Genomic DNA, 25198 nt, shown 5'->3' with positions numbered 1-25198 from the left:
TATATATATATATATGTGTGTGTGTGTGTGTGTGTGTGTGTGTGTGTGGTACGCGGGCCTCTCACTGTTGTGGCCTCTCCCGTTGCGGAGCACAGGCTCCGGACGCGCAGGCTCAGCGGCCATGGCTCACGGGCCCAGCCGCTCCGCGGCATGTGGGATCTTCCCGGACCGGGGTACGAACCCGTGTCCCCTGCATTGGCAGGCGGACTCTCAACCACTGCGCCACCAGGGAAGCCCCTAGAAATATTTTTTAAAATACTCTTTAAAAATATTCTTTTAAAAAAATACTAACCCCCAGAATTTTATAATTAATGTGACTCCTTATATTTCAAAGAGATTCTTCACTATGGTAGGCCATAAAATATGATAAATTTATATAATGCTTTCCCAAACTAAAACCATATGTCTTTATGTCTAAACACATTATAGTCCTGTCACTGCTTTTAAGCCCTTTAATGTAGTATGGAAAAAAAGAACAACAAAACAAAAAAAAGAAAGAAAGAGACTAAACTTATCAGTGACATTTTTAATGCAAGGTGTTTCATTTTTATTTTTCAATTTTGTTTTTTTCCAGTTTCCAACAAAAATAAATAAAAATTAACATCCTGTAAAGTATCTATATTCTCCTTCAATATCTTAAGGTACACTATTATCAAAGCTGATATTGAACACAAACAAATTGATACAATTCAGTACTCTGATAAAATTCATTGTCAAATAAGTTACTTTAAACTGCATGTGATACAACTTTATGTTCCATGGCATCTTTCACATAAACTCTATACCAAAATGGCTCATCAAAGTGCAATTACAGCATGCAAAAAAAGCAGAGAGAAATTCACTATCTTACATTTAACCTCATCCAGTTTGAACAACAGGTATGTTTTAGATAAAATTATTCTTCAGTCAAAACATTAAAACGTACTCCAGCAGCACTGCATATACCAGTTGTTACTCCCCCTTTTCCCATACAAATAAGAGTAGAAAAAAATCAGAAAGTATTGGGCAGCAAATTAAACACATTTTTTCCAAAAGTCTACTGACAGACTATTGCAGCAAAAATGGCAAAATGGATCAGACATAAGTTTTTTAACTAAATTCAACAGAAATTAGAAGCTAGTATCATGTACTTGCTACATAAAAATTGATTTGATACCTCACAGCAGTTGAATTTAGCTAATTCTCTTCTCAAGGACTCAAAAATAAAAATCTGTCCTACCAGTGCACCATTTCTCCCCTTGCATTGACTTTGGCAGAGAGATAAGAGCAAAAGAATGTCCAAAAGAATAGTAGCATTTGACTGTATTTTAAATATTTAATATATTACACAAATCTTAATTATGAGGTTCTATCTTTAGTACCACTATTAGAACTTTACCTATTTGGTTATAGAGTATGTCTACTGGGTTACTTTGTGGCCTTGGTGGGAAGCCACAAACTATGGATTTATGCATTGGATTTGCATTTATTCTCAATATGGAGGGTATAGATAGCCCTTTCTAGGGATATATACAGTGAGAAATCTGTAAAATAAGGAAGATAGACTAAATATGAGCCAAAATGTTTCCATTGTTTGCAGGAAACATGAGTTGCTAGCAATCTTTTTTTTTTTTTAGCAATCATTTTTTTATGTTTGTTCAGCATCAACCTCATTAAAACAATAATTGTTTTACTAATTTTCTCCCATAAAAGCAATCTGTGTCATACCTTTTTTATTATTTAATATGCATTTATAAATAAAAATTTAACTTTTACAGGGGTTAGTTTTTAAATAAAGATTAAAAAGCACCCCAAACTATTATCTACAATTAGTTATGTAATATGAATTGAGATGCTTAAGATAAACCAATATGACTCCATTTTGTAACAAAATCAATGGATTGCAGCTGATTTCTTGGTTAGTCAATAAATTTTCTTTGAAGCACTCAAGGTCACTCAAAATATGCAGACCTCCTTTACATACAGTAGATATCAATAAGTATGTGTAGGATTTAAAATGTATTTTTACACAGCACATTTGACTTCAGCTGTATTAGTGGGAAACAGAAATATCCTTTTAGATCTCTTTAGACCATATATAGACTTATTGTCTTATATCACACTTTAAAATAATAATTAGTCCATCAAATTTTGGACTATGATTTAATCTTAGAATTCTTCAGCCAAGTCCCTACAGAAATAAATAATCTTGAAAAGAAGCACAAATTTTGGCTTCACGTGTGGATTTCTGTAATTGCCTCATGAGCAGTTACCTAGCATAAATGTCATACTAAAAAAAAGAACATTGTGAAGCTATAAATTATCTACTATTTACATAAAAGATGGTGTAAAATAAAGTTCTCAATTCATTTTCTTAAGGAGACTCTGTTAGATGGATGACAAATAACGTAGGAGTTGTGGTTGGGAATAGGGAATCATGCACCTTCTCTCCAGGCAGACAAACAGCGAGTTATAGCTAAGGATGTGTGTGGAGGGAGCAGAGCCCTCCAGGTTTTAGTTTGTTTCAAATATGTAGTGTTTAGCACGTGACCTATATTTGCTTCTCCCCAATTTCCACAGCATTACCGTTTTGACACATGGCACAGTGGTGCCAACTCATACATCAGACTATGATATAGTCAAACCAACTATCATTGATTCGAGGAGTAGAAATATATACTTATTAAATTGATTTGACCATATATTTAGGCTTACAGAAACCTGTCACTTGCTGACACTTCCTGAACAATGAACTGGGCATTGCTCACTCCTATGCATTGTACAGCAGGCAAAAAAGCTTTCAATAAAGCACTTAGCCCAGGAAATGATTTCTTACAAAAATATCTATTTTCTTTCTACAGTAAATATTTTGTGTACATTATACATTAGCAAACAGTCTGTCAAAAAAAAACAAAAATAAAAACTCTTCTTAGTATATTAAAATACATCATTGTTGACTTAACACATGACCCCACATAAATATTATTAATAAAATAGGAGTATTAACATAACCAGGTATGCAGTTCACCCCTGCCCATAAGCTTAATGGCGCCATTCAGACTTGTGGCAATGCTGGATCCCCTGAGGTCACTCTTTCATATTCCTTCTTTGGTTCTTTACTTTTTCGATATCTGTACCTAGAAATATTCAGAAATTACACCGTTAACACTGAAGTTAACAGTAATAGGATCAAAGTACGTTAACAAAAGAAACAAATATATGGACGCTAAAGGTACATTAGCATAGTGTTTCCAAAATGACAGAGGTGAATAGGTTTAGGTTGGATGCTAGAGAAGAAGGAGGGAGGAAGGGGTAGTTTCTCTGAACAAATAATTTTGGGAGGAAATGGTGAAATGCTGTTAAAGGACTTCTCAAAGGCTTTCACATGATCATGAAAATTGTAAAATTCCAGGAGAGCATGTGACCACGTTTAATCCTGGTCTGTTTTATCCTTTTTTTTTTCCTCTGGCTTTTCTTCCTTCCTTCCGTTCTTTTCTTTCTTCCTTCCTTCCTTCCTTTCTTTCTTTCCTTCTTTCTTTCTTTCATTCTACCCATCACATTGATATAATGCTATCACCAATAATAATGAAAATAAATCCGGCACTTATTAAGTGACTGACAATGTTCTAAATGCTATATATCCATTATTTATTTTATCCTCACACTTACCATTATCATCCTCATTTTACAGATGAAGAAAATGAAGTACAAATGGGTTACATAACCTGGTCAAGTTCTCCCAGCTAGGATTCATAAATCTATCGCGATTCAGAATCTTCATTCACTCATTCATTAAAGCTATCTTCCTAATATTTTGAGTTCATTGTCTACCCATTTTGAAGATGAAGTACGTAGCCTTAAGGAAACTGCATAACGTTTTTGCTTAGTGGAAGAATATGATTAGAAAACCTTTGTTTAGCTTTGATTTAGCTACTTGTCAACTAGATGAGCCAGGACATGTCAGTTTACTTCTCTGGATCTTACTTTCCCATCTTTATAAAAGAAAGGACTGTAGTCAAAGACCTTTCAGGTGCATTTCAGTTTTAATAATATTCAGTTATGTGATCATAACCAATTAAAAAGGCATTATAATTTGGTGAATACTCAGACTCAAGCATGGACCAAATAAATTTAATCTTATAAAAGTAACACTTTTGGAGCTTCAAAAGTAGGAGTGCATGACTGTCAGCAAAAATAAAATGAAATTCACTCAAATCTACACTGAAAAATCTGCACCACTTCCAAAATAAGAAGGGTTTCATGGAGGCATTTTAAAGGCAGCTATTATTAACTAAGTCATTCTATTCCTATACCCTGGTCCTAAGCCTAAAAAATGGCCAATCTGATATACTGTCAGTAGTTTGGTGCCCACTCTATATTTTCTCAGTTATTAGCATATATCAGTACAGCATAGTACATGAAGATGGAGTGTTGAAGATGGAACTTTGGGGGACAGACATGAACCAATTTTTAAAAGCCAGCTCTTATAATTATCTGGACACTTGTTTCTACTAGTCCAGATGTTCCACTGCTAAAACTTCTTTATAAATATCATTAGTGCAGAGTCTATCTTATCCCACTAAATAATACTTTGTCATATTTTTACCCAGTTTGTAAGTGTGGATTGTATAAAGGTAATTTACAAAAGCAGAGTTTTAAAAACAAAAACAGTGGCTTACCATCTGCAGAAATAGTATACAGAGCCAGCAACTACGACGAGGAACAAGATAACAAGAATCACAGTCAAAGCCACATATTCTTTGCTCAGAGGCTTTTGGACGGTTAAAAAGAAGTGCTCACATCGGACACCAGTGTAACCCACTTCACACCTAAAGGACAATGCAAGAGAAAGGTCAGTTATTTAAGAAAGAAATCATGGTTCTGAATTAGTTTTGTAAGAGCTGATCTTACAATGTAATGCAAGATACTGACAAGGTTTGCCAAAAGTTGTAAAGATGAATTCAAAGACTGACCTTAAAGCTGGCCCAACTTGGATAAAAGAGGCCCACACTGCTCTCAAGCTCAACTGCTGTTTAGAATGATAGTCTGGTTCAACTGCCAGGGTGGCTAACAATGGTGGTTTGTAAGTCTGAAGTGCTTTTTGTCTAAGTCAGTGGAATCGATTCTTTTAACAATGGCTGACATATAAGTCCAGATTCAAGGCTAAGCTACGACTGCGGTAAGTATGAGAGGAAGGCGTGTGAAGCCCTGCCCATTCTGCAGCCCTGAAGCATCCGTACAATTTGATAACTGCTGTTTGTTCTACTATTTGTTCCCTAACTTTAAAAAAACTCACTCAATAAAGTTTCTAATAGTACATATAAACTGCATGCTAATAGTACATATAAATGGCAGCCCATGGAAACAATAGAGTAATTATTACAAAAATAAAAAAGAGAAGGCGGGTTTTTAAAAAACTGTTTTTGTTTGCTTGTATTTGGCATATTACCTGCAGTGATTTTCACTCATGTCTACCAGGTAGATGCACTGTCCATGAAAACAGTAGCCGTTCATGTCAGAGCTACACTTTGATATTGACACTTGAGCCACACGCGGATTATCTTCTGTCTGAACTGTGAAAGAAATAGAAAGTGGAATATAGTCTGTTGCTTTCTTTGAAGAATCAATCACCCTTTCATAATAGTAACTACTGAGCTACTGGAACAAAGCAGGTCAGGTATTTTCAGGACAAAAAGTCACTCTAGTTGTCACGCTCCCTAGACCAATAAACAAACACTGAACCCCCAAAGGAAAATGGCCAACAGGCTAAACAAAACAAAACAAAATAAAACCTGGGGGTAAAATTCTCAAACGACAATGTTTAAGATAGAAAAGGTAAGCTGAAGACACACACACACAATCATGATCCTTCACAGTTATTCACTTATCCAAACAAAGTGTGTATAATTTTTTCAAATCTCAAAATAATTCTGACATTCATTACTCCCAAAGCAATTGCAAACTGAATCCATTAATTAATTTAAGAGAGCTTAAATCTATAGTGGGTTTTAAGCCAGCAAGGCTTGTTTTGGTGTGCATTCCCAAACTTCCGGGTTCGGGGAAATCAATCACAGTCTCTAACGATGAGACCTGGACATGAACTAGACAAACCTTGAGTTATAAATGCCTCGGTTACACAAATACGACAATGAAAATAGTAGTCTCTTTAGAATAGTGTTGCAACCTACACATAAAATTCACTTTAGAACGTTTTAATTACTAAAATGTGACGGATCTTTATGAAATAACCAAACAAATCATCTTGATTGTAACACTCTTGTTCAAATAGCCAGAAATAGGGAGTGAAGCACACCAAACCTCTAGAGAGCACGAAGAGCAAGGACAAGAAACGAGGTGAAGTTGTTGCTGGAAATGCTCTGGTTCCTCAGGAAAACTCTGGACTTAATAACTCAGAGTGAATATAAAGCAGATCTCTCTCTTTCTCACTCTCTCTCTTTTTTTTTGGTGCCTAGGTGCTCTTACTTTAATTTTATTTTTTAAATTTTATTTCTTTTATTTTTAATTTTTACTGGAATATAGTTGTTTTACAGTGTTGTGTTAGTTTCTGCTGTACAACGAAGTGAATCAGCTATAAAGCAGATCTCTCTAGAGCCACATTCAGAGTACTCTGGGCCCCAAAGATAAGACCATACACCACTTTTTTTTTTTTAATATTTTTTTTTTATTATTTATTTATGGCTCTGTTGGGTCTTCATTTCTGTGCGTGGGCTTTCTCTAGTTGTGGCAAGCGGGGGCCACTCTTCATCCCGGTGCGTGGCCTCTCACTATCGTGGCCTCTGTTGTTGCGGAGCACAGGCTCCAGACGCGCAGGCTCAGTAATTGTGGCTCACTGACCCAGTTGCTCCGCGGCACATGGGATCTTCCCAGACCAGGGCTCGAACCTGCGTTCCCTGCATTGGCAGGCAGATTCTCAACCACTGCACCACCAGGGAAGCCCGCACCACTTATCTTTGTAACCCTATGCCTAAGCACGGTGTTTAGCATGTATTAAGTACTCCGTAGATTTTTCTGAATGAATGCTGTAACTCAAAATAAAAGACATCATTTGCTCCTTTTACAAAAAATAACAACAAAATATATTGACTGTCTACTGTGTAAAAAGTTTAAATTTTCCTGTTTTGCCTGGGATCCAACTCCTCACAATGGTTTCTCAGCGACGCTCTGAAATGACCAAAGGGAATCTGATTTTCTTTGTTCTCTATCTCTTTAAGATCAAATCTTTATATATATAACTAGGTGCTCAGTCCCTCTGCCTCCAGTTATTCCTTTATATAATTTTTCCAGATCCCTAGTTCACTGGGTTCTTTTGTTAATACAGCAGCTATTTCTCCCCCTTTTTTTCCACTATCACATACTTATAGTCTTTGAGTTACATTTCTGTTAAGAATGTATAATTCTTTGATGCAACATTGACAAAGCTGGGCTTACCTAAAGCTGTGCAGTTATCTTCGGACTCTCCTGGGATACATGAAGGAATCACAGTTGTACTGAGAACTGCTTGTAGAAGATGGAAACCTACTTATGGAGAAAAATCAAATATATAACTAATGCTTCAAGGAAAGAAACCTTAATCAGATTTCCACATAATTACAGTATTTATAAAGTTCTTTTAATTATTTCAAGAATTTGATCCATCGAAACCATAAAAAAAATAATTCATAGAAACAGGCATATCATTGAAAATAAATGAACCCCCAGCTCTTCTGTCCAAGGGTAAAAGCCCTGGCATTACATTCAGAGTTTCAGATTTGACCTACTCTAAACATTTCACAGTAACCTTTTCAAAGACCTGATTTTAAAGATTGATTTCTTAAGAAGCTTAGCCATTGGAAAATTGGAAAATTTCCACAGTTTTACGTCGTGATGTGTTCAGAGCAATGCTCCAAGGTAGAAACTATCACAAAGAAGGCTTCAAATAAAACTCAGCTTCTATTTACGGTCACAACTAAACAGGACTCTCAACCTAAGATACATCAGTTGTTGATTTAAGTACCTAAGTTACTCTTTGCATTACACATTAAAATCCATTTTAATGAATGAAATGTAATCTAAGTAAAGTCGGAATATATCTTATCTAATATGGAAAGGAACACACATGCTAGATGAACCACACTGTGCCCAAGAATCCGGTTTCTGTCAGCCCAGTAAGAGCTTAAACAAGGCGTTTCGTGATGTTTCTCCACTGAAAAGATAAATGTTGGGAAACAGGCACCAGAATGATTCACGTAGTTTTCTGAATTGCGTAGTAAGAATAAGAGAAACCTTTTAATTGCACGGATGTTGACTGAAGAGAGTTCTACTCTCCTTAGGAGTCATGTAGTTGCTCTTCACTCTTCCAGGCTATATGAGTAACTGTTAAATAAGAAACATTACTCGTGATGGTGAGAGTAGTAGGTAGCAGTTAACATTTCTTGCCCACGTACTGTATGTGGGCATGGTTCTACCCTCCTTACCTATACTATCTAATTTAATCCACTCACTGACTCTTTGAAGAAGATACTACTGTTCTCCCCATTAGACATATGAGAAAAGTGAGTTAAGTAACTTTCCCAAGAGTACATAGCAATGTTGTTAATGGGCTGCATTACAGAATCTGGCAACAGGCAATAATACTCGAGTATAATGGACATCACAGGGAACAAACTCAGATAAATGTAACTGAAGCAGAGTATTTAACCCCATAGGGAGGCAACAAAGTACGTGGAAAGGCAATCTGGGAGAAAACTTGAGCTATGTAATTTTGGACAAATTAATTAAATTCTCTGGATCTCCATTTTCCCTAGTTTATAGAGCTTTGGGGAGAATTAAATGAAATTATATTTTTCTGAAACATCTAACATAACAGAGACTCATGAATGTTCCATGCCACTCAACATCTAGCCTCTGGTTTTAGCAGTAGTATATGTGGGTAGTGCCCTCTACTGGTCTATAACAATGTTATAAATCTCTCTGTACTTTGGTATTTTAAAGGATAATTAATCCATGTAATAGAGAATTTTATTTTATTTTTTCACAATCAGAGGAGTATGTATATGTTAAGCAAATTGCATATGATTTGGGTAAAACTGAAATTAAAAACTAAACTACACATAAGCATCAGAATTTGCAATTTCTTAATGTTTCAAACTTGACACATAACAATCCTGTGAAGTAGTTATTAGCCCCAAACAACCTCAGTGTTAAATTACATGTCTGGTCCAAGACCAATTATCTAGTGACCATAGAAGATAAGAGTTAGGAGTCCATCTTTGGACATCAAGCCTCATCACCTTTCAGTGATTTGAAAATGTCTTTTGTAAATAATTTTAAATGTTATTCTCAAATGAAGGTGTTTACACTACAGTTCCATCATAGATGCATGTAGCCAATAAACTATGAAAATTGGTTCTAAATCGTGTGTCCAGCTGCAAAGCTCTATTGCCTAAAAGCAGTGGTCCTCAGGTTTTTCTCAACCTCACCTCTGGCCCAGGGCTTTGCAAAATCGGGTAGAGGAGTAAGTGGGAATGATCAAAAGATTGAAAAAGTCCACCCATGGAGAATTTTGATATCCAGCACCCTGTCACCCTCATAAATCACTACTCATTACAGTCATACAGGGAAGGAATAGATGCTAAAGTCCTATCCATATATTTCCTTAATCTTTCAGTTGTTCATGACTTTAGTGTTATTTGAACATAATGATCTCTCTGTAATTCAAATGCAAATCTTATATTTGAGTTTTCAATCTTGACCATGGGTCCCAGCTAAGAAAATAATTCCCTGTGATATTAAAGATTTTAGACAGGGTCAGTGTGTCAGAAAACAGATCTGGTAGCAAGCTCTACATTGGTAACTAAGATACAGAGGAATTCCGTGCTAAATGATAATCTGTAAACTCAAAACTGGCCATTGGAACTTCTGTTTCAATAATATTATGAAAACAAAACTCCCTTTGGAGGCCATTATTCCTGTCAAATTTCCAGATGGGTTTCAGTAATGTAAAGCTCACCTGTTCATCTCTCTACCTTCATCTTTCAGAGATTTGTTTCCATGAAACCTCAAATGTGCCAGCAGGAAGTGACACCGGTGACTCACAGCACACATACCACCTCTACTCCGTGGGTCAGGGCCGAGCCTACACCTCGCACGATACTGGGGACAGCGCGTGGGAACGGTGGAGTACCATGACCCCAGTGGGGGGAGCACTAAGTAAGAAGTGCTCGCCTGAGAGTCAGGAGGAATGCCAGATGTAGAAAGCACCCTTTTTATTGTATATGGTTTCTTTTGTCCTTGCTTCCTTATGGCCACACTGAGGGGCCATCTCGAAGGAGGCTGGGATTTGGTGACTGGCTGACCAAGCCTGTTCCTCAATAATCAACTGCAATTCTCGGAGATAAAATGGCTTTCCTGAATAACAATCAAGCAAATAAAAACGACCCGAAATAAAATGAGATAGGTTACAGAATGAAAAGAATGCACCTCATTTTCCCAATTTCACCTTTTAGGCTATTTGGACTGGAACAGCAAATCATAATGAATCGTAGTATTTGCCCAACCCCAAAACAGGCAGCAAAATCTGCGTTGTTCACACTTTTGCTGTGGTCACATGCCTACCTATTTATGGACTGTTAGTTTTCTACCTTCTTCCAGGGCAGTCTGTAATTTTAGGATTTGTCTGTAACATAGTAGGCTTGTTAGGTCTTGTATACTTTCAAGGAGTGAATATGCCTTTACCACTTCCAGATGCCTTTTTGTCTCAAATCCACTATTAGATAACGTCCTGCTTCACTTCATTAAAATAACTGTAAACTATCACATCAGACACTGAAAATAACTATTGTCAGTACTTTCTAGTAACAGCCTATGTTTTCAGAGAATAGAATATATATATATATATGTGTGTGTGTGTATACATATATATCATAATATATATCTATATATCACAAATCTTGCTTCCTACCAGCAATCATTTTCTTCCTACAGTTTTTCAACATTAACCTTATCACTAAGCTTCATTAAAGTAAAAGCCAACAACTATTTGAGATAAAAACAGGATAACAGGATGAAACCAGAGGTTGATGTGTTAATGGGTTACTAATAAGTCTTTAAGTTTGAGTTTCAAATATAGCCATAAGATCTTCCTTGTCAAGTGTCAAGAAAAGATTTAATACGCCATGTTTTTGAGTTCAGAGACATTAAACTAAACTCTTCAATTCTGGTAGTAATTTCTAAATCATACTTCAAAGTGCTCATATATTTTAGTGATCATACAATACTTAATGCTCTCATAATGCAGGAGAAATCATATCAAGTATTATATAAAGGATACACTTTGTACTAATTTGGGTGTTTTGGAATTTTGTGACTAAAAGCTCTAAATATGGAACTTGCCCCTCCTAAAACCAAAGATTCATCTCTATAGTATTATTTCAAATGATCTATTGAAATTGTATTTTTTTTCTTTAAGATAATGTTACACAGGAAGGTCTTTTTAGAACCTTTTCTGTCTTCACTCCCTTCCATCATGCTTTTCACACTATCCCTATTGATCCAATTCAGAAATTTAAATGACTATTACATTATTGTCTCAAAAAAATCTTCTAAAGGAGCAACAGTTTAGATTATAAGCGTTTGTCATTTGCCTTTTTTTCATTATGGTCATATTGTGTACTACAGCTTTGAAAACTTAATGACATTTTTAGAAGCATATTGTCTATCATATCATTCATTCTTTATAGAAGCCTATTGCCAAAAATGAATTTGCAAAAGGATAGAGTTTTAATCGGTAAGCATCAAAAAAGAGGAGAAAATGAGTACATAAAAGATAATTTTAAAAGCCTTAAAGTTAATTACACTTCATTCCGAGAATCTATGTAATGCACCTAGCATAATGGAAGGTGCTAAGAAACTTTATTTTGTGAAAATATATAGTTTTTTGGTTAACAGTGGAGACTCCAACTTTCGTGAGAAGCACAAGTTCATCTGTAGTATGATGGTAGGGCGGGAATGGCTTAATTATGCTTGATAGATGGGAAAGGAGGAGAGCAGCTTAGCTCTCTTATACTTACTTTTAGTAACTACATGTCTCTAAGAATATTTGTTCAATAAATATCTACTGAGATTTTTCTATATGCAAGATACTGAACGAGCTGCTGAAAGGAAAACTGATGCAAAGGACATAGCTCCTGTTCTAGCTAGAGTTAATGAGGCTAGACTCCAGGTGGTGGCGAGAGAAAGAATTCATAGATGACACCAAGTTTCTGGCCAGAAAATACCAAGGAAGGTGGTGTCATTAAAAGAGTCGACAACATAGGCAGGGCAGCAGGTTTGTGGTGGCATCTGCAGCTAGTAGACATGAAGAAGGACATAATGAGAGAAGGAATTTGAGTTTTTAGTTCATATATCATCTGTTTATATTTATGAGGCACTTGGGAAAATACATCTGGAGTAAAACAATAAGAATGGAGTTGATGGAGTCTATTTGAAAATCAAATGAGGAAATATCACTTTTAAAGGCACAGGAGTCATTCAAATGTTCTACGGGAAATAGTACGCAATGGAAAATAATGAACTTTGGGAAATAGGTGATAAGGAGTGGATAGAAATGGCCAAGGAATTTGGGGAAAAAAGGAAATTCAGTCTTGCGGGAGCCAAGAGAGCAGGGTTACAAAAGGAGGCATGGAGATATACAGACTGCCAACAAACACATGAAAGAATGTTCAACATCATTAATCATTAGAGAAATGTAAACCAAAACTACAATGAGATATCACCTCACCCCAGTCAGAATGGCCATGATAAAAAAATCTAGAAACAATAAATGCTGGAGAGGGTGTGGAGAAAAGGAAACACTCTTGCACTGCTGGTGGGAATGTGAATTGATACAGCCACTATGGAGAACAGTATGGAGGGTCCTTAAAAAACTACAAGTAGAACTACCATATGACCCAGCAATCCCACTCCTGGGCATATACCCTGAGAAAACCATAATTCAAAAAGAGTCATGTACCAAAATGTTCATTGCAGCTCTATTTACAATAGGCCGGAGATGGAGACAACCTAAGTGCCCATCATCGGATGAATGGATAAAGAAGATGTGGCACATATATACAACGGAATATTACTCAGCCATAAAAAGAAACGAAATTGAGCTATTTGTAATGAGGTGGATAGACCTAGAGTCTGTCATACAGAGTGAAGTAAGTCAGAAAGAGAAAGACAAATACCGTATGCTAACACATATATATGGAATTTAAGAAAAAAAAAATGTCATGAAGAACCTAGGGGTAAGACAGGAATAAAGACACAGAACTACTAGAGAACGGACTTGAGGTTATGGGGAGGGGGAACGGTGAGCTGTGACAAAGCGAGAGAGAGGCATGGACATATGTACACTACCAAACGTAAGGTAGATAGCTAGTGGGAAGCAGCCGCATAGCACAGGGAGATCAGCTCGGTGCTTTGTGACCACCTGGAGGGGTGGGATAGGGAGGGTGGGAGGGAGGGAGACGCAAGAGGGAAGAGATATGGGAACATATGTATATGTATAACTGATTCACTTTGTTATAAAGCAGAAACTAACACACTATTGTAAAGCAATTATACCCCAATAAAGATGTTAAAAAAAAAAAGATAGATAAAGGAGGCATGGGGTGGTCAGCAATGCAATGATTGAAGAAAGTATGAGTGACTCCATCATAAATAAGATTCATCATTATTCAGGGAAAATAGTGTTAAAATCAGCAATAAAAATTGCTAAGTTGATTTTTTTAACACTAGAATTGGCTTTATATTTGCATCCAGCTTACCATTAATATGAATTTTATTTGTCTTGGTAACTCAAGCACTGATTATTCAAACTGTGAATTATGAGTGGCAATGTGTTATAGCAATGGAAAACACATTAGCTAATGCTTCTCACCCTGGAGTAATTTTGTTAACCAGGGACACTGAGCAATGTCTGGAGACATTTTTGTTTGTCACAACTCAGGGTGGGTGGGGTGCTACTGACATCTAGTGGGTAGAGACCAGGATTGCTGCTAAACACCCTGCAATGCATAGGACAGTCCACAACAAAGAATTACCCAGTCTGTAATGTAAATAGACCCAAGGCTGAAAAACCCTGCAGTAGACCCGTGAGGTATGGAGTACAGTTCTAGCTCAGATACTAAGTTTATCCCTCTGAAGCTAGGTTTCCTTATCTCTGAAAATGTCACCTAGGCTTGGGGTGGAGTGGAGGCGGAGATGGAATTTAGATTAGATTACTCTAAGGTTCCATTCATTTCTAAAACAATACTTTTCTTTTTCTTACTGACTATCCATCATTTAGTCATATCACTGCCCGACCTCTCTCTCTCTCTCTCTCTCCCCCTCTCTCTCTCTCTCACACACACACACACACACGTACACACACACTGTGATATACTTAAATTTTGTTAGGCATACCATCAGTGAATACAGACTACATTAAAGATAGAAATGGGAAAAATAGAGAAGAAAAGGTATTCAACTTTACTATTTTTTTTTTTTAACATCTTTATTGGGGTATAATTGCTTTACAATGGTGTGTTAGTTTCTGCTTTATAACAAAGTGAATCAGTTATACATATACATATGTTCCCATATCTCTTCCCTCTTGCGTCTCCCTCCCTCCCACCCTCCCTATCCCACCCCTCCAGGCTGTCACAAAGCACCAAGGCAATATCCCTGTGCCATGCGGCTGCTTCCAACTAGCTATCTACCTTACTACGTTTGTTAGTGTGTATATGTCCATGACTCTCTCTCGCCCTGTCACAGCTCACCCTTCCCCCTCCCCATAACCTCAAGTCCGTTCTCTAGGAGGTCTGCGTCTTTATTCCTGCCTTACCCCTAGGTTCTTCATGACATTTTTTTTTTCTTAAATTCCATATATATGTGTTAGCATATGGTATTTGTCTTTTTCTTTCTGACTTACTTCACTCTGTATGACAGACTCAACTTTATTATTAAATAGAACTGAATTTTCAAAAACTATTGCTCAGTCATAATATTTTGCTTCTCAAGCATGTTTTCAAAGAACAGCTGGTTGAGTCAAAACATAGTGCTGAGAACTCTAAATAAAATACCATTCTAATCACCCATCCAACGACATTTATTGAGTGATTAACGTAAGTCTGTTACAATGTGAATGATAAAAGATAAGTACAGCACCAGTTAGGAGAGACAGGGCCAGATACACACTTAGAGGGTGACGAGAAAAGGGTAGAACCGAAGGATTCAGAGGGATGCAAAGGGGTGGGGGGAAGACTGCACATTTATTTTCCAGTGGTGAGGGAAAGATGAAAGGGGCTATCAGAGAAAGCTTGATACTTTTCTTCAGTCTTAAAGGATGGGGGGAACTTTCACCGAAAGTGAAGACTGAGTTGGGAGCATCCATAGTAGACGATACAGCATATTCATAAGTGGAGACTTACACTCTGGGTAACTCACTTCTTTTTAAGTCTGTTTTCTCATTTGTAAACTGGGAATAGTAACACTTTTCCTGGCTAAAAGAGAGTTATTATAAAGATCAAATGAGGCATTTGTCTAAAAAAGCACTTGCTGCTACTGATAACAGCTCTAATTTCAAAAGTGTTTTTTAGTATTTTAATATTATGATATTTATAATGTCCGTATATAATAACCTGATGACATAGTTATTATGATCTCCATTTTACAGATGACAAAACTGAGGCTCAAAGAGGAATGAATCCTTCCAAAAGTATGAAATAAAAGAACTGGGGTGTGAAACCTATATTCTATATACTATGTCTCTTGATTCAAAACTATAGAGTTTGACTAACACACCATTGTTAAGCAATTATACTCCAATAAAAACGTTTTAAAAAATATACAGTTTGACACACGTACGTGTGCGTGTGTGTATATATAAACATATACATATATCTGTATATATATATATATATACATACACACATATATATTTATACATATATATGAGGAAGAGAGGCTTTTCCCCTTATCCTGAGGACTTTCAAGAGGATTTGTATTTAACTCACTTTCAAGCCTCAAATTTAAAATTCAGGATTTTTGACCTAAGTAATTAAGGGTTAACATTTTTTTCTGGACAATTATCAAGTTGTCTTGTGTGTTATAAATATAATTCTAGTTAATTAAATCATTAACCTAGAATATCACTGAAGCTTTATTTGCCCTATAACCAGACAGGCACTCTTACATAAACTGCATTGCCAGAGGACACTGAGCCTGTCGCATTACTTCATTTTTCCAAAGGTTCCAGAATTGCCATACCAAGGCAATGGTTTTCAGGGTGCTTCTCCTTGAGGACCTCTCCTATTACAGCTCTAGGGAGTCTTCCTATTGTCTTCTGAAGGAATGTTCTCAACAGTAGTTAACAGCCACATGAATTAGACAATTTGCATAGGCCTATATTCAGGGTGAAGACTGACAGATGAGGAAGCCACACCTTAATTTTTTTTTTTTTTTTTTTTTGCGGTACGCAGGCCTCTCACTGTTGTGGCCTCTCCCGTTGCAGAGCACAGGCTCCGGACGCGCAGGCTCAGCGGCCATGGCTCACGGGCCCAGCCGCTCCGCGGCATGTGGGATCTTCCCGGACCGGGGCACGAACCCGTGTCCCCTGCATCGGCAGGCGGACTCTCAACCACTGCGCCACCAGGGAAGCCCAGCCACACCTTAATTTACAGTCTTTTTAAAAAGGATTCCTTACTTGACATTTGCATCTCCTGGGTGATTATTAACCAGGAAATGGGAGACTCTTGGGCAAAAATGAACAGAAGACATTCAAATTCAATTTTTCCAAAGTGATTATGTGAATATTACACTTTTTTTTAACCAAAGAACTATGTCTATTTCCTCACTGTTAATAGAAGTGTGCTGTAGATTCCAACTTGACCCCTTATCAATACTACATTCAATTCACAATATTGTGAATGATCCAGGGAACAAAAAGGATGTGGGTTTCCTTCTCCTTGATTTCTTTACTTACTATACATCTAGGAAAGTATAAAAATAGAAACAAAGGCCTCAGTCAACTGATGTCAATGATGGCTTCATAATAAAAGTCATTTCCTGGGTATTAAAAATGCTGAAATAGGTTAAGTAAAAATTTAACATATTTGAGCTGAGCTTAAGGAAATAATTGTATCTTTTCTGTGCTTGATTTTGAGTGATACCATAAAGTACCATTTTTGCACAAATACCAGTCCCCATAACAGATTCTAAGCCCTGGGGCAGTCCCCAGACTACTCTGGAACTTCTCTACTAGAACCTGTTACTTTTATTACGCTTCTGACAACTCTGAGAGCCTCTGGCTCTTTACACATTGCTCCAGAGTGACCTTGACATTTGCCATCTCTAAGTCCTTGTAAGGTACCTGATTCACTGAGCCTCAGTTTCTTCATTTGTCAAACGGGTCTAATCATACCTACCTCCTATAGTGTTTTAAGGAGCAAAGGAGATGATAGCGTGGAGAACACCTAACACACGACATGGTCGGCTCACAGGAGGCATTTGGTAACTGTTAGCTCCCTTCCCAGCTCCTGGATTTGGGCCTCAGTGCTGAACCACACACCCCAATTGCCCAAGTTGTTCATGTGGCAAGATGATGCGGAAGGCAGCTAGAATACCTAGACCAAAACCCAGACCGGAGAGGCCTGTCATCCTGTTTCTACCTATGATGTGTCATCTCAGGTTGTGCCAGCACCAGGCAGCTCATAAACTCTCAGGGTCAAAGGAAAAGATCTGAGGTGAGCCATTGCCTCACTGAGATCCGCGCTTCTCAGGTTTCAAGAAAGAATGTTTATCCTGCTCAATTCTCTGTCATTGTGCAATGAAGTGGACATCAGTTGTCTTGGATCTGTCATTCAGGAACACGCTCAAAAGCCCGTTTGGTTAAATGAACATGTCTGACTTTTAGATCAAGAGCCCCTAAACGTTAATTGCAGAACTCAAGAGAAAAATTTCTCCTCTTCATCCTGCAACAATCAAAGATTAGAAATGATAATTTAGGGCTTCCCTGGTGGTGCAAGTGGTTGAGAGTCCGCCTGTCGATGCAGGGGACACGAGTTCGTGCCCCGGTCCGGGAGGATCCCACATACCGCGGAGCGGCTAGGCAAGAGAGCCATGGCTGCTGAGCCTGCGCGTCCGGAGCCTGTGCTCCGCAACGGGAGAGGCCACAGCAGTGAGAGGCCCGCGTACCACAAAAAAAAAAAAAAAAAAAAAAAAGATAATTTAACTGTAAAATTATATATTATTTAGAATGCATTATCTAGTTTGAGGTATCTCAACCCTTTTACTTAACGTTGAGTAAGCTAAAAGTGCCAGCAAACCTGGGTGCGAACTTTTTCAGCGAAGCTTTGCTTTTCTATGGGACACCGGGTAACAGTTTCCCCATATATAAAGCAAGAACATCAATATCAAATATTTATAAAATGTAAAGGTAACCAAATGATTGTGGGGTGTGTGTAGCAATTTAAATCTGCATGTGTTGGAGACAGAGGATGGAAATGAAAGTGTCTGTATTTTTTCCACAGATATAAATACATGTGAATTCCACAAAAAAAAGCGAAAATAAAATGCTGAAATCTAAAATAACTGTTTCCTTCTTCTGAAGGCTAGACATTTGGGAAAAGAATTTCTAGGTAATATTTTGTCTGGGGGGAAAATGGCAATTTCACAAGTAACCGGTGGCCTTGCCTTTTTTCCATGTGCTTTGGAATAAGACTATTGAACTTGCATACCTGAATAGAGTACAGAGATATGATATAGAACTTCAAACAGGAACTTTCTAGTGGCAGGGAAATATCTAAACAAACTGGGAAAACAGAAACTGACCTAGCTCATTTGGAAATGGGCTTGGCCGCTTATGAAATAGGTGAACTATAATTAAGTAATGCAATAAAGGAGTTAAGCACTTTTATGGCAACAAAAACACACACGACACATATGCTAGGTAGGTAGTAACCAGGTTATTCAGAGGCTCTTGCTGTCTCAAATTAGCATATTCAATGAGTGGCCCAGAACAGACACTCACTTGCATTGTTCAGAGCAACCTTACAGGTGGAAAAAAAAAGCGCTAAGCTATTCTGATCTCTAGGTTAATTTCTAACTTTAGGAAGACTGTCACCTTTGTAAATTCATTCTTTTCACGGAGACTTCAAAACAAAGATAGCAAAGCCACATTATTTACTGAGAACCTTCTAGCACGTCGTTCTTAGTACAGTTTTGGTAGAAACCGCAGATCCAGTTTCCACCTATGTCCTTGAAGTTGGACGACTATGCATAGTTGTTACAACTATGCATAGTATGCATTTCATTAGGTTTCCCAACCCGTTAACATAAGACGTGTCGAAATAATAATTGAACAGTCACATCCTGCACAGGTAGAGTGAGTTAGGGGAATTCGCCTCATTGCAACTCCAGAAAAAAAGCGAGATTGACAACCTTTATTTCCTTATTAAAATTTTCATATACAGCTCCAAATTCCTCTTGACGTTTAGGAATTCACAATATATATTTTTAAACCAGTTAAGTTAAAGATTTTTTTTTCCCTGTCCACAAGAACTAAATTATCTCAAATAAGAAGCATTAAAGTACGCTCAGCCACTACAGAATACAAGGGTGCAAGTAGCAGCGAGCGAAAAGAGCCCGACCAGCCCGCGGGGGGAAACCGGAAGCAGCAGGTGTTGGCGTCCAAGGGCCTCCAGGAGCCCCCGGACCTGCGCGTGTCCCTCCCGCTCCGGGTACGCAAACATTCTCTGGAGCTTCAGCGAAGCTGGCACCGCCGCACGCCAGCGCCCCCAGACGCTTAACCAGCCTTGATTTAGAAAACCTAAGGCAAGACAGGCGGAACAGCGCTTCTCTCCAAAAGGTCTTTCCTAGGCGCGGGTCTTGTCCATACTCCCGCCTCCCGTCCCCGCCCCCAGCCCGGTTTTCCCCCGTCTTTTGGATTTCTAGAACCGTCAGATTTTCAAAAGGAAACAACAAACCCGAAATCTTTTCAACTTTTTATTTCGCCTAATACGGAGCTATATTACTTCATGCAGAACACACAGACCAAGTTCATCTATCCGTGCAAGGTATTTTAACACCAGCCCCTTCCCCTACCCCACCCTCTTCCATCGCCTGCTGGAGGGAAAGACGGGCTCGCCTAACGAGAGACGTCGTTCGAAACGGAGTACACCTGAGTCTGGTGAAAAGCGCGGTACTTGTGAAAGGACAGCTGCCCCGGGGCCGCGCAGTCTAGTCTTCCGCGGCGGGAAGTGGCGGGGGACTCACCCAGGCAGAGCAGCGGCGCGGGGACCCAGGGGGCACGGCGCGGCTCCATCCTCCTCCCCGCGTCAGCGTGTGCGGGGCGCGGGCGTGGCCTGGGCGGCGGGCGGGCGGGGACCGGAGGGGCTGCGGCGGAGGCGGCGGTGGCGGTGGCGGCGGCGGGCGCTGTGGGAGCTCCGGCGGCCACGCGTCACTTAAGCAGCTTTTCCCTCCGACACCCGGTCTGTAGGGCAAGTGAACTCCACAGCCCGCGCCAGACCTTTATAAGTACGGGGCGGGGCCTGGGGACTGAGGACTAACTGCGTGTCCGGAGTTTCATAATCGCCTCCGGGGGAGGAGTGGCCGGAGGACTGTCCGGATGTCATCCTCCCTCTCTGAACACCTGCGAGTGGCTGAGGAATGAAACAATGCTCTTCGGGTGAGCCGGGGACTACTCCCCACACTTTTGCAGCTCCCTCTCGGGCTCCTGCGGGCGGAGGTAGGGAGCGTGGACCAGAAGGGTTGGTTTGCGCTGTGGGACCACCTGCTGGATAGTGGGCGGTTTTAGTTGCTCTGGGTGACAGGCGTAACTTGAGTCAGCCAGTCTTCCTGTCAGGGCTGGAGTTCCCAGTACGTGCATTTGGAGAGCTGTGTGTGTGTGAGTGACTTACGGAAGTTCTTGAAACTTGTCAGTGGCTCAAGGACTTTCTTTGTGTTCACACCCACCACTGCCCAGAGTTGCTTTTTGTGTCTACACCTTCTTTCGAAGCCCCTCGGCTTCCTACGTGGTACAGGCATTTATGGCTTCAAAATCTAGTGATTATGAAGAAATAATCATAATTATTTCTTCATAATCATCATTTCTTCCCCTAAATGATTTAACTTCCCTGAACTTAATCCTGTCACTCCGCTGTACAGAATCTTTCAGTAACTTCCCGTTGCCTTTTGGACAAGGCCAGACACAAATGTAAAGCCAACAGTCTTTTCAACCTCAGCTCCCACTAGTTCACCGGACAAATTTTCGCACCCCAGCCAGGCTGGGAAACTCACTCTGCCTTTGCTTATTCCCACTTTCCTCCCTGTGCTGGTGGAGTGACAGTTTGGGGAAATGGCTGCGTTTTACTGGAGCTGGTCAAATCCTGCTCACTTTCCTGGTTCTCCTCAAGGGCCTGGATTTCTTGACCCTACAGGGATCTCTCTCCATTCTGATCTCTTACAGCTTGTATTGTTTATCTTTCCCCTAGACTCAGAATGCTAGATCTGGTACTTCATACCTGATGAAACTACTTTGATTTGTTTAACTTTTCTTGTTTGTCAGTCATATGTTCAGATCTGTATGAATACATAAATTGCCTTTCTTGTTGTTGTATTTCCCCTGTAGGGCCTGAAAACAGTGTGTCAATACAGCAGTACTGACAGCATAGTTGAATGGAAAATGGAATCTAATGGATGCTGGTTAACTCCTTACCTTTCTACTTTTTGTTTTCTTCTTATTATTCCTTTCCTTTTCCTCCCTCCCTCTCTCTCTCTTCTTCCTTCCTTTCTTTCCTTCTTTCTCTTTCCTTCTTTCTTTTTCTTTTTCTTTCTTTCCCTCTTTCTTTTCTTTTTCTTTCTTTCTTTCTCCTTCCCTCCCTCCCTTTGTTTGTTCCTTCCTTCCTTCCTTCCTTCCTTCCTTCCTTTCTTCCTTTCTTTCTCCCTCTTTCTCCTTCACCAGAACTCTCATGTTGGAAACAAACACTTTGTCTTTCCCTCAGTGGTTAAGATCATGGGTTCTGGATTTAGATTGTCTGCATGTGAATCCTTGGACAAGTTGTTTAACCTCTCTCCGTTTCCTCATATGTCAAATAGGGATAATAATAGTATCTAACTCATCGGAAGATAATGAAGGTGCTTTCTGTAATGCCTAGTACAGAGTTGGCACTCGTTAAAAATACCTGTTGTGATATGTAAACACATGTTAGGTTGATGGTACTTAATAGGTTGGCAGTATAGGTTGGCAGTATAGTATGGTACTTAATAGGTTGGCTAAATGAATGAATGCATGGTAAGGTAGAGGTAGGATTATGGGTTCCTAAGTCTTAACTTCTGAATCCAGAGGGAAAACAAGCAGTAAGTAACTTGTCACTTAATTGCTCTTTTGTAAAAGAATAAATGGAACCAAGAAAGATGATCCTGGCAATGGGTTAGTTTTATGGAACATTGATAGGGATCCCAGATTTGGTAAATTAGAATTAGGAAAAGGGACTGCTGGCTCGTAATAGTTTTTGTTTTACAAATTGGATCTGGAAAAGAAATAACTCAAGTGTCGGAAAAATTAAAGCCGAATTCATTGGAAAGAATGAGGGGTCAACTGGGAGCATTTCCTTATTTTGCACAATGGCCTGTCATTGACCTACGAGGAGTGACAGGAAGAAGAATGTCTTAGTCCTAATTAGTGTCTTATTTCCATAAATACAGTGTTGTGGTTTGTGCTCAAAAGAAGGATGGGGTGGGAACACATTGGGGAAAATGGGGTCATGCAGCAACAGTCAACTCTTTGGTATTGATATGTGAAGAGGAATTTTTTGGTGCTTCGTAGCTAATGCCTGCAAGCATGAAATATCATCATCGTGAAAAAAATCCTTGTGCTTATCCCAAAATTTTCCACAGCAAGGACCTCCTCTACGGGTTAAGTTCACATGGTGTGAAGAAATCTTTTCTTTATTGGTTCTACGTTTACTCAATTTTCTAGCCATCAGTTTTCAAGAATGACTCCATCATGATACATCAGGGAAGATTTGCCACTGCCTGTGCGAAATAGCCGTCTTCTCCTTTTTTTTTTTTTAATAATTGGAAACAATTTTCATTAATCTTTCATTTAAACGTATCATAGTATAAAGTACAATCATAATTCCTCTTAAAGGCACAAAGTATATTTGAAGATAGGACAGTTTGGGAAGAAAATAATCAAGTCATAGAGAATTTTCCAACTAGGAAGTGACTTAAAGACATCAACCAGATCAGCAATTCCCAATCTGAGAGGTTTGGGGATCTTCTTTGTCAAATGGTTAGTAAATATAAATAATATTTATAGTCTAAATATCTATCTAGTACATTGAGTATTGTGATTATTAAAATGTATTCATTTTAAATTGCTAATGAATTTAAGGTGGCTTGGTGGCACCTGTAGGTTAATTGATACATAACAAACATGTAACCTCTGTCAGGGGGGGAGATGTGGCAAAATAATCTTTTTACATTATAAGAGGTCTTCTTAGGGGACTTAGGAAACCCTGGGCTGGCAGCATCCACATAGAGGCCTGAATGGGTATCAGCAATAAACCTATTACAGACCACAGCCAAATCCAGCCCTGGGCCAGACCTGAAAAACTAGCATCTAGCCTCAGACAAGAATGGATAAAACCTCACAATTCTTCTTCCATCTCTTGCTTTTCTCCTCAAGTCAGTGCTCCTTGGGACTGCAACGGGCATTTGTTTATTATGAAATTACTGCTTTTCAAACTAACAACAGATAATACCTGCTTTGGTGAATTAGCTTTTATATAACAAAAAATGTTTAAAGTCTTTTATTAGCTAATCCTTAGCAAGAACTGCTACAGTGGAGTGGTGCCGGATTACTTTTTTTTACAATGAAGGTGTTAAAAAATATAGGAAAGTGTTCAAGATCAAGTTATTAAATTTGATATTCAAAATATGAGTCCTAGAACATGAATTCTATTCTATCAGATGCTAACTTCTGAAAAAAGAAAACTGATTTTATTCTAAATTTAGCCAAATATTAACCATATGGGAACTTTTTAGCAAGTTCCACTTGAATGAAGAATTTATGTCCTTCAGGATAATTTTTAAACTGTGTGCTAAATAGTGTCTTATAAACTACAAATAAAACACAGATTTCCAAGCAAAATTCTGGGCTCTCTCTATCCCCATATATCACCTTTATGGGAAAGTGACTGCTTTGCTTTTCTCCTTGACCAAAAATCAACAGACTGCCATGCCATCTTTCAGTGATTTATTTATTCATATCATATACAGTTAGAGACAAAAATAAAGAAGGGAGGAATATATATTGAATGTAGTGATCCTCCCTTTTTTTAAATAACCTTTATCATAGACTTTTTTTAAAAAGTCATTTTCCTCTGGACTAATCCATTCTTTTTTTTTTTTTTTAACATCTTTATTGGGGTATAATTGCTTTACAATGGTGTGTTAGTTTCTGCTTAATCCATTCTTAATTGAGAATTAGTATAAGAATTCAAAAAGGAAAATTTCCTTGTTTTTCTTTCAGTATATACAGAGGTAGAGGAAAGTAAATATTTAGAAAGCTTTAAAGTCTAATAAATAGTAAATTATTATTTCTTATTGATTGACCTGATAATTTGAGGAGTTTTCTGAAGCCAAAAATGATTCCAAAACATTTAAAAATTTACGTACCATTTGAATGTTGACTGAATGGTGTGGATGGCCGATTAACTGATTAGATCAGTGAATTCACTCAAAGACACTATCTTCTGTTTGTGGTTCTGTTTAGATTCAGAACCATAGGTGGAAAGGAACATGAAAGTAGTGGATATTTGTTCTTAAATCTAAATGTGGATGGATGTGCCTAATAATAATAATAATAATGACAACTACTATTTATACCTAACATTTTTAACTCACTAGGTAGTTTAAAATATAATGGCTTGCTTATTCCTCTAAATAACCCTGTGAGGTCAGTACATTTTTATTTCCGTTTTACAGATGAGACTAAGGCAAAATAGTAAGGAATTTGTTCAAGGCCCTTCAGCTCATAAACAACAGAGACGGGATTCAAACCAGGCAACCTGACTCCAGGTGGTACCAGACTCTTTCACCATCACACTGTATTGCTTTGACCCATAGCAACACCTGGTTCACTGAAAGTGCAGTGCTTGTTATATGTGCGACGCTCTCAGATATTTTCATTAAA

At 38.4% G+C, this 25198-nt stretch overlaps 1 protein-coding gene and 1 long non-coding RNA gene across 3 annotated transcripts; one reads left to right on the top strand and one right to left on the bottom strand.

Moving 5' to 3' along the window:
• Positions 1 to 511: 511 nt before the first annotated feature.
• On the bottom strand, positions 512 to 20442 carry EREG (epiregulin). Of its 2 annotated transcripts, none has more exons than XM_027087439.1 (5): positions 20275 to 20442; positions 7429 to 7518; positions 5429 to 5552; positions 4659 to 4808; positions 512 to 3116 (listed from the first exon to the last, which is right to left on the bottom strand). In XM_027087439.1, the coding sequence occupies exons 1-5, from the start codon at positions 20321 to 20323 to the stop codon at positions 3035 to 3037; spliced, it is 495 nt and encodes a 164-aa protein (XP_026943240.1). In that variant the 5' UTR covers positions 20324 to 20442; the 3' UTR covers positions 512 to 3034. The 2 variants fall into 2 exon arrangements, with proteins under 2 accessions (XP_026943240.1, XP_026943241.1); XM_027087440.1 differs by having other exon boundaries at positions 7429 to 7515.
• LOC113609818 (uncharacterized) lies at positions 19908 to 25198 on the top strand. Its single transcript, XR_003428810.1, has 4 exons — positions 19908 to 20075; positions 20498 to 20686; positions 23150 to 23293; positions 24991 to 25198. It is a non-coding gene; the product is annotated as an uncharacterized LOC113609818 (long non-coding RNA).

Source organism: Aethalodelphis obliquidens, unplaced genomic scaffold (assembly GCF_003676395.1).
Source record: "Aethalodelphis obliquidens isolate GAN/ISIS:26980383/991018 unplaced genomic scaffold, ASM367639v1 scaffold59, whole genome shotgun sequence".
In the NCBI taxonomy this organism is placed as follows: domain Eukaryota; kingdom Metazoa; phylum Chordata; class Mammalia; order Artiodactyla; family Delphinidae; genus Aethalodelphis; species Aethalodelphis obliquidens.
Note: the sequence above shows the minus strand (reverse complement) of the source record. Positions and strands in the feature narration are given on the sequence as shown.

Bases quoted from the DNA above. Each gene is read 5' to 3' on its own strand.
- EREG (XM_027087439.1), bottom strand. From the start codon at position 20,323: ATGGAGCCGCGCCGTGCCCCCTGGGTCCCCGCGCCGCTGCTCTGCCTG. The intron at 5,553-7,428 runs GTAAGCCCAGCT...TTTCTTTCACAG, and splicing joins AGATAACTGCACAGCTTTAG to TTCAGACAGAAGATAATCCG. The intron at 3,117-4,658 runs GTAAGCCACTGT...GAATATTTCTAG, and splicing joins GTATACTATTTCTGCAGATG to GTACAGATATCGAAAAAGTA.